Source organism: Anoplopoma fimbria, chromosome 17, assembly GCF_027596085.1.
Source record: "Anoplopoma fimbria isolate UVic2021 breed Golden Eagle Sablefish chromosome 17, Afim_UVic_2022, whole genome shotgun sequence".
In the NCBI taxonomy this organism is placed as follows: Eukaryota; Metazoa; Chordata; class Actinopteri; order Perciformes; family Anoplopomatidae; genus Anoplopoma; species Anoplopoma fimbria.
This window is the reverse complement of record NC_072465.1, coordinates 7,009,630-7,019,739: the sequence shown is the minus strand read 5'-3', so window position 1 is coordinate 7,019,739 and position 10,110 is coordinate 7,009,630. Positions and strand designations below refer to the sequence as shown.

Below are 10,110 nucleotides of genomic sequence, written 5' to 3'. Positions count from 1 at the left end.
GGGATGGGAGACCTGCCTATACATTCACACAGCAGCTGATTGTTTTTTCTCTCATTATTTTGAATCAAAGCATAAAAAACTGATACTTAATATACGCATTAATAACAAGTATATAAACTACTAATGCTTCTCTTTCTTTTTCCATAAACAGTTTAGGACTTGTGTTGTTATGTCACATTGAGTGTGTAGTTTAACACCATTCAGCCATTAAACCTGCTTTAATCAATAAGTTTTAATTTCACAGTTCAAATGATAATATGTAATGTGAATGGTGTCACTCGCGTTGGCCGACCTCAGAGAATTATCACCCGACTCTGTCTAATCAGTGCCTGAAACCAGTCATTATAAAAGTAGCCCCATTTTTACTTCCATTTGTGAAAGGGATTATGTTACTTCCTCCTCAGTTTACCTGTTTTATTGGCATAATATTAGGTAAACCCGAACCCAAAAATCCCCACCAAGTGTTTTGGAAAACATTATGGTCGGAAAGACTCTAAATCAATGTGTTTAGGTGTTTACAGCTTGTGTCCGTAGCCCAAAAAACAGGAAATGCAGGTTTAAATGTCATGTTGTGAAACTACTGCATCCGCTCAGTAAAACCTCACAAACAACCTGCAACTGATGAAGGGATTTAAAAATGTGCCCCTAAGTGTAATATTTAAATATTTATACATAGGGGTATTTAAATAATTCAATAATACCTCAATATATCAGTTATAACTCAGGAATAAGAACAACTTTTGGGCTGTCAGTTTTATGGAAATTTCCTTTAAATGTTTCTGACCATTGAGCACTTATTTCAGCAAAAGGGCTGTCATCAACTAAATACATCAAGATTCAAACGATTATTAATGAGCTATTCCATTTGTGACTGCATTCTCCATGTGAATGAATAATGTGAGGATAGATAACCAACATTTCTAACTGCATAACTACTAACATACTAATGGGGGTTTTCACAACTTGGCAACCTAAACTTTCGCCCTGTAAATAAGTTTCTGTAACTAATTTATAAAGACAATGAATTATTAACCATTGATTAGCTACACCTTTATAAACAAATAAAGAGCACCTTATTATAAAGTTGTTCCACAATTTTGCAACTTTTTTTTTTTGCACTCTATGTAATAAAGAATATCATCTTTTGCGCAGAAGAAGACGGATGATCCGTTCCTTCCCTCCTCTTCCTCCTCCTCCTCCTCCTCCTCCTCCTGTGACAGCACGCCGCGGTGCAACGCGCCAGTAAACCCCGTCTCCTCCCCGCTGGCTGATGGGCGGCTCGGCTCGGCGCTGCCCGCCCTGTGGGTGTGTTTAAGCGGAGCGGCGGGGCCCTCCGCATCCACCTGCTAGCGCCCTGCCTCCTCCTCCTCCTCCTCCTCCTCCTCCTCCCTTCAGTCAGGAGCGCCCAACTTTCCAGAGGAGCACACGCTGCGTGCCTGGACCTCTCTACACCGCAGGGACTTTGTTTCCAACTGCCCCCCCACACACACACCACCACCCCCCCCCACACGAGATGTTGATTGTGCTCGTGCGACGACGATATCTCCTCGCCTCGCGGTCTCGCGCAAGATTGAACTAGAGAAAAAAAAAAAAATTCTCTCTCTCTCTCTCTCTTTTTTTTTTTTTTTTTTTTTTTTTTTTTTTTTTTTTTTTTTTAAAATTCTCTTATTGTGCTCTGACAAACTCCGGGGGCCACGCAGTGTGCACAGGTACAAGCTCACCCTCCTGAGCAGGGACTGTCCAGCAGCAGCAGCAGCAGCAGCAGCACTCGGATTTTCTATTGTTATTGTTCATTTCAACTTGGAGACGAAAGGGACCGATCTGTTGGAATTGTTTTTTTTGTTCAATGACTTGAATGGTTGGATCTGAAGTTATATCCGTAGAGCTCTAACAACAAGGTAAGCCGGATTGTGCTGTTGCTTTTTGCGTATTATTTTCTATTTAGCCTGTTTTATTATTGATGCTTTTTAAAAAAAAAAAAAAAAAAAAAAAAAAAAAAAAGCTCACCTGTCTGCAACTGCGCGCTTTTATTTCTTATTATTTCTTATTGTTTTATTTGCAGCATGACCAAACGATTTGTTTTCTCTTATTTCTCGTATGAATAGAAACACCAAATAAAAATAAAAATCTCTCACAGCCTTGATTCTAACATGAATCATTATTACTGTTTATTGAATTGCTATTCAGTTTACCGTGCGCTCTAATACCACACCAGACTGTTTACAGTTCTGTCGTCCATGTGTGGCCAAGGCTGGCAGTCTATCACACACAGATTACACTCTATATCATTCAGCAACACTCAACCCTTTTTTTCTCCATTTCTTTTCACTGCTGAAGAACATAGTGACGGGAATATACCAACACAGCTGGATGTTGTTTTCATTGTCTTTATTTCAGCATTCATTCAGGGGGTGGAGGCTTTTTTTTATTTGTCTAACTGTTATGAAATGTGATTTTTTTTTTTTTAAGCTAATATTTATTGTCCTCTGAATGAACCAGAAGGATTCACATGGAGGTTTTTGTCTTTCACTAGAGGTTAAATAGTTGCATTAGATTCACCCAAAATGTGACAGTTAATAACTTGCAGACACAAACAATAAAGAAGCTTACAGCATCAGTAGAAGCTGTGAAACCTTGTGTGTAGGTATGAAGCAGTTTGGACTAGAGCGATAGATTTAAATGATTCTCCATAAACGTCCCTTTTGCAAACTTGAATTAATGTATTCATTTTTACGACTCAAAATGCCTGGAGATGTGTTTCAAGTGAGTGGACTCTGAGTCTCTTTGTCTCATCTGTGTCATTTGCGGGCAATTCCAGTGTTTGATTTAATCTGCTAGTGTGAAGGACTTGGCCTCTGTCTCAGAATAAACAGCTGGACGGTTAACAAATTGTCAGTAAACAGCCGAGGTTTAAACAGCTGGGGTGATGCTCATAAATCCACCTCAGCCGACCGGTCTGAGGACCCTTTGGCTCTGCTGACGTCTCCTAAAGGTGTGTTTGAGATGGAGACCCGTCTCCAAATGTCCAGTGTTTGTTGCCGGAACATGCAATGAAGAGCTTTGTGTCCAATCAGTGAGGTCAGGTTGCTGTTTGGGGAGTAGAGCGTGGTAAAAAAAAAAAAAAAAATGCAGACAAGTGGCAACATGGTAGAGATGATTACATGGACCTAGAGTGGATTTGATGGAGGATGGGCAAGGGCCAGAGGTGGCCTGTTAGACGAGTCTTTTCTGATGATTTGTGACAGATGTGTGGATCATTGTGGCATCTTATCATTCATTAACTGGAGACTTCATTGATGACCACCGCTGCATTGTTTGGAAGACTTGTTAAACTGTTCCAGTTAGCTTTTGAGCCTGTCATCATTTGTAACCCCTTTTATCAAGGAGTTAATCTTTTATTTTAGATTGCACCAATCACAACGTCTCTTTCTCTATTAAGCATGAGGTCGTGGTACAACCCGCTGTTAGGTGAAGCTATAATTACAGAGCAGCACACACACACACACACACACACACACACACACACACACACACACACACACACACACACTTATGGTGTCATGACGTAGGAATGTGTTTAGGGTACGTGGAGAGGAGCAGAAGAAGAAAAAGCTTCTCTCACTTGAGTCGGCGTGCTCTTTCCATCAGTTTGTCACACACACACACTCTGAAAAAAAACAAGTATAATTCTTCCCAAATGGAAGCGCACACACATCTCTAAAAGCTTGGCCCGTCTCCACTAGTTTTTTTTTTTGTGAAGCTCCAAGAGATCTGGGTGTAATCCCCACACCTCAGCGCTGCATCGCCAGAACTCACAGGGATCATGGGGCCCCTGGGAGCCATTCATTTGACAAGTCACATAAATTAATAAACAACTTATTGTGGCAGTTTTTGGGGGGGGGGGGTTTGTAGCTGAGAGTTGAGGAACGCATCTTCTCTTCTCACGTGTTTGTTTTTGTCCCTGCAGAGATTAAAAAAAAAAAAAAAAGGAACTCTAAAACACTCTTGGTGTGCCGCTGGAGGTTGGTCGACCATGCAGCTGGACGGTCTGTGGACGGTCCACGCCCTCCTGGCACTGTCCGGCCTCGCTCTCGGGGACCCGTTGATCAACGACCCGTTGGCCGCACCTCGCGTCTTCATCTCCTTCAAAGGTAAGGAACCTGAACCTCATCCTCCGCTCTTTTTATTCCCACCAGCCTCTCGTTCCTGGTGTTCTGACTCTTTAAATTCTTTGCCGTTTTTTAAAACTCTGCTGTGTGTTTGCTCATTGTGTGACTGATGGCTTGACAGTTTTGTAAATGGAGCGGTTGTGGCTTTGGTAAGTGCTCCAGGTTTTTTTTTTGCAGAAGAAGAACTGCTGTGCGGTGTAAGACTCTCGCCTTACACCGCACAGCAGACCGCAAACAAATCATGCAATTCTTATTTGCAGCCCCTTCCTCAAACCTCCAGGCGTTGTAATAACCACCAGATGCTTCCACTGGCTTATATTGTACAAGCAATTAAAAAAACACAAACAGCAGCCTGAGCAGATGCCCATAGTGAAGATATCGTCCGTTTCTTGTTCACACTCCATTTGAAACAATATACATGATTATTGTTTTTGTCGATCAAAAGCGGCGTCTTTATCTTCAATCAGCGTTATTGTGGAATCCCTAAATTGGCGCCGCAAAGAGAGACGGGATAATAAGGAAGCATGTAATAACTCTGTGGCCATTATGTGATTATTCCCCCTGGTGAGGCAGACGTGTGCTTTAGTAGGGGTTGTGTTTGTGCGTTTCCAATAGCCGCAAAGATTGGGTGAGATGGGTTGCCGGGGTTCCAGGGGATAGGTGGATGGGTGGGTGTGTGGGGGCGCAGAGTGAGGGGACGGTATTATCAAGAGCAAATTGCCAGGATCAGCCAAGCAGAGCGACGTCCCCGAGGCCTGTCCTGCTCGGAGATCAAGCCTTTTGATTAGCATCCAGAGAGAGAGAGAGAGAGAAGGCGAGGGAGGGCGGGCGGACGGGCGAGCGAGCAGCAGCACCCCTGTTTGTTTTGCTTTCTATTTCCCAGCGCTCCCTAGTACAAGTTGACTTAATTAAGTGGACTGGCACAGTTCATTGTCGAAGGCGTTTTTCCTGCTTTAATCAAGTGGGATTTACCACATCAGTGAACGCACATCCAGAGCTCAGCAGTTTTGTTTTTTTGTGTTAATTTTCCAAATATCCTTTTAGTCAGACCACTACACAAACGCTGCGTTGTTTTCAGAGAGCTGTGCTTTTTTTTTCTTTTTTTCTGTGAGCAGACTCGTCACATGCTCTTGCATAGGTGCATCATTTGGATGGCTGAACTAACAAGAAATGTATTTGAAAGCAGCGGACTACAGCCGCTGTTCTTTGGCTGACAAGAAAAGTGGAATAAAAAAAAGAGCTGGCCTCCCCTTCTTACCTGTGTGTGTGTGTGTGTGTGTGTGTGTGTGTGTGTGTGTGTGTGTGTGTGTGTGTGTGTGTGTGTGTGTGTGTGTGTGTGTGTGTGTGTGTGTGTGTGTGTGTGCCTCTCCAGTCAATATGAATTTCACAGTCTACTGCTGCTGCCTCTCTCAGAGGAATGCACCCCCTTCTCCATTCAATATTATGACTCTCTCTCCCTTAATTGCTTTTTGAGAGGCCCTTGTAGTCCTTACCTTGGCAAGCCGGCTGCACTTCCCCTGATGCATCATGATGTGTTAAGTTTTTTAGCTTGAGCTGTTTGCGATTGCAGTTTGCCTCCGAGCAGCAACTTCAGCGGAACACAGTTGCAGCGACAAGTGTGGACAGAAAAATGCAGGTTTTTTTTTTAATGAGGGAAAGAACGCGTTAATTATCATTCCCCTGTCTGTTATTATTGATCGTTATGGCAGCGCGTCACGCTGTGAAGAAAAAAGTTAAATTGCACCCATAAAGCCGAATGTTTCTCTCAGCGTCGAGCTCAACACATGCTCCAAACTGATTAACCCGGTAGCTGAGGAACGAGGTTCACAACCATGAACTCGCCCCTCGCTTCCCTATTAAAGCAGGTAGAGTAAATCATGGGACCTAATTGCTTTGCTTTGGCGTCATGCAGCGTGCACAACTTTTATGACGGGGAGAACGCCACCGTCTGAGTCACAGTATTGAGGATATGAGGAGAAAATACTTGTACACATTTCAATAAGATTAGAGTTCGTAAAGTCTGAGGGATAAACGCTGGAAGTAGACTTTGTCCAGGCTTATCACGTTTTCTAGTGAGCTGCCTCAGGTCAGACAGCAAGCACGTAATCAATGTCAGATGAGAACTGAGGGGTTTTGATAGAATGAGGAGAGGGAGCAGAGCAAATCTTCCGTAGATAATGAGTTGATATTTTAAGGTCAGTTGAGACAAGACTGCTGTCGCCATCAACCCCCAAGAGAGGAGTCCTATCAGACAGTCAAGATGGAGCTGCTGGGAATCTGCTAGTTTGAGTCAACACACACCCAAAGTCCATCACACCCGTCACAACTTTTTTTTTTCTTGAATTAATTTAATGTGGGGCTTCATCTAAAGATTAATTTCCTTATTGATAGATCTGCCAATAATTCTTTTGGCGAATCAATTCCTTGTTTTTCCTATGAAATGTCAGAAAATAGTGATAAGATGTCTTTCTAGAATATCCTACAGCTCAAGGCGATATTATTTATTCAACAAACAGTCCAAAAACTGAAATACTCTAAGTTTGACGTAATCACTAAATCATTAAATTTGAGAAACTGGAGTTTGCGTATGTTTATCCATATTGCTAAAATGGTTAATCAATTGCCAAAATACTTTTCCGTCTTTGACTTACGGATTAATCAACTAGTCTTTGCAGTAGCATTTTTTTGTGTTTTTTAATAATTTCTTTAAGTTCTCTGGAGCTATATAGGTCCTTAAATTAGTGAGCATTTGATTGTTCCTTGTGTCCGGGAGGAAAATTGTAGAACAAAGTTAAACTGTTTGAATTTAGTGCCGCCAAATCAGCCCATGTTTTCAAAGCTGTCCATCAGTGAGGTGAAATACTGAATTAACATGTGAAAGGGTTGTGTGAGAGCATCGCCTCTCCGTGAGACTCCTAAGTCATGCTAGTGCCTTTAGTGGCGTAAATCCATTAAGAGGTGATTTATATGTGCAGGTTTTCTTTTTTAGATTCCTGCTGTCGTATCACACTGTGAAGTACAGTTTCTGAACGGACAGAGCACTCGAGGGAAGTTTTGCCATGCAGAGTTTGGCAGAGAGTGCAACATTGCTGTTGTTAACCCACATCCCCCTCTTTGACATATTTGAGTTCATGCGTTAAGAAGATCCCAATCTAAATCCATGCTTATGGCTCTGCTATTTCAGGCCCCATACCACACATAAACCTCTGCCTCATCTGGGCTGCCGCAACTTCATTCACTCACAAAACATCATTTTACTACAGTCCATTCAAAATCGAATCCAGGCGCTGCCCCAGCTTTATATGCCATTGTTTACATGGAAGAGCCAACTTGCAACTGGAAGCCTCTAGTGACATTTCAGAGATCTTTAAACGAGGGCTGTTCTCAGGCTGCTTAGATAAACAGACAGCAGGTAAACATTGGTTCAGAATAAACAGAGGCACAGGGTCAAGAATCCCCACCGTTGTAAATGTTCACTTTGAAAAGCCACGCAGACGTAATCTACAGCCGAGGGCGGCGCCGCGTCTTGTGCCACAAAAGGCCGTGTGAGAATTAACACAGCGGCCCTCACGCCTTCTACTCACTTGGTGTTAATGAAATCTGAAACGGCCGCTTTGACAACCTCAGCACAAAGGAAGAGTTCTTTAAATGCCATAACATCATAAAGATTACAGCACGCTCCCTCCCCTCCCTCCCCAGTACGTACGAGGCCAAATCCACACGGACACCTAGAATGTGGGTCAACTTTGCCACAATAAAGCACAACCTCACCGCTGTCGGGGGCAGGTGGCGGCAAAAAGGGAAGCAACTCCGGCCCGTCATTATTCCAGATATTTCTCATCTGCACGCCCTCCTGTCAAGGGCTAACAGCAGGCTCCTATTTTAACTCCTCAGCAAAGTCTTTAGTCTATATCGGGTGTGTGCGGATGGGTGTGGGTGAGTGCGTTTGTGTGGGTGGGTGGCAGCGTAGAGGGTCAGAGACTCTCCTTTGGGGTTAAATGCCAGGCATTCTGATATGTGTCGGCCCTTGTTATGCAGTAGTTAGGATTTTTTTTTTAACTTTTAATGCCCAGGAATAACAACAGATAAGGGATTAAAAGTGAAAATGTGAGCTAAAAAGCAGCTTAGAAGTGAGCTAGTTGTTATGATTAGTCAGCAGTTTGCTATCAGTTCATCTCTGGGCTTGCTGTCCTGTCACTTGTGCTAGTAAATGTTTAAGCTGTTATTACCGTCGTTAGCACAATATATTCCAGTGGCCACTTTCTTCTGTGCGCTCCAGAGGAACACATTAGTGGTCAGAGGTCTCTCACGCTGTTATCAGCACTGACCTGATTGGCTATGTCAGCTTTGCATTTTTTCGAGGCTGGAGCCGAGAGTTTACTCAATATTGACTGTGTGCCTGAGCTAACTATAATGTGGTTTCTTTCTTTTGTACCCAGGCCACTTTTGCTGCTCTACAAAGTAAATGCAACGTGATCGTCACCTATAACCTCCTGTTAAGTGGCCGTCTAATTTGCAGGATACCTCAAGCATACTGGCACACCTTCGGCCTAACTTTAATATTGCAGCGTTGGTGAACCACAAGCAGAAGCCACGAAACCACTGCCACAGTAGTATGGCACCGCTGCTGATGTTTTTCAGCTGTGATCTGTAATTACTGTTTGTGAGGTCTGAGTCCATGTATCCCCACGGCAGCAGAGTCCTGACTGACAAAGCATTGAAAACCACTGTTACTTTGGCCTGGTCCCAGACCTCAGCTTCCATCCGCAGCAACTAAGCCAGGTTATATTTAGTGTAAAACTCTCCTCTCCCTCAGCAGGCACACAGCAGTCATTTGCAGCACTGCGGTTAACCATTGAACACAGTCGGCAGGGTGGTGACGGCGGCTTAAGTGCAAACGCAGCTTGGTCCAGCACGACTCGCGCTCTGCTGCGATCCAGCTGTCAGGAGTGTCACTTTATGGACAGGTCCCGGGTGGCTCGAAGCCATCCTTAAATGTGTAAAGCATTTCAAATGTGACAGTGCGCCGGTGAAGCAAAACCGGGGCTTTGTTGTTAGATCTAGTCTGAGTTCCAGGAACAGTGCTAATCCTTCACTGTAGTCCACATGACTTAAGAATTGTGATCTCTTCTACCTAACTTGGGTGTGTTTGTTTCTGGGAGAACTTAACAGCACCTCCCAAAACTATATGGAGTGGAATTGGTGTCACTTTTAAATCACTGTGGAATAATGTGAAGTTCACGCATGGTACACATGCCTTTTTTATGTCAGAAATGAATGTAGACCACCTTGACATGCATTTATCTCTTTCACAAAGCTAGCTTCTGATCGATAGCTGTATATCGCAAACTGTCATGGTGCTCTTCATTGCATTTAATCAAAATGATGCAACTATCGTGCTAAAATGACATGTGATTGTTGACCATCCGCGGTCCTCGTCCAAACAAGGGGCATGGATGATGTAAAATGTTATATATCTATATTATTACTCAAATGTCCAATGGTCTCAGGTTGACAGGTCAGGAATCAGGAATCGATTAGCTATCTGCCTGTGAAGCGCTTTGACATAAACTATGTCCCCCTATTGGGCAGATGACTGATGGGACCATGATTGCATTTTATTTCCAGACCAAATGGTACATTGTTTGCATTGGAATACAAACAAGAGGACAGCTGGAGAAAAAAAAAAGCAACAGTGCATTTTGGTGTTTAGTGACATTTAAAGCACGACTCCACTGGAATTCAATAAACCTGTAAAGATGGTATTTCAAAGTGAGCCTCACACAGTTCTGAAACAAACTCATAGCATTTTATGCTTTTAAAGAAACCCTCCACTCTTTGCTATTCGGCATAGAAATTTATCAACATCAAAGTTTTGCATTTCATTTGAGCATTTTCTCAACACGACAATAATTAAAAGTATTTGCATTTCAATGTGGCA

The 10,110-nt window shown here is 43.1% G+C and overlaps 1 protein-coding gene across 1 annotated transcript in view; it reads left to right on the top strand.

The window, feature by feature from the left end:
- The first annotated feature begins 4,000 nt into the window (after positions 1 to 4,000).
- The window catches only part of sema3fb (sema domain, immunoglobulin domain (Ig), short basic domain, secreted, (semaphorin) 3Fb), a 53,884-nt gene continuing 47,774 nt past the window's right edge, over positions 4,001 to 10,110 (top strand). The window contains exon 1 of the mRNA XM_054616178.1: positions 4,001 to 4,151. Coding sequence (XP_054472153.1) covers positions 4,034 to 4,151 — 118 coding nt within the window. The 5' untranslated portion in view covers positions 4,001 to 4,033. The remainder of the gene's footprint in view (positions 4,152 to 10,110) is intronic.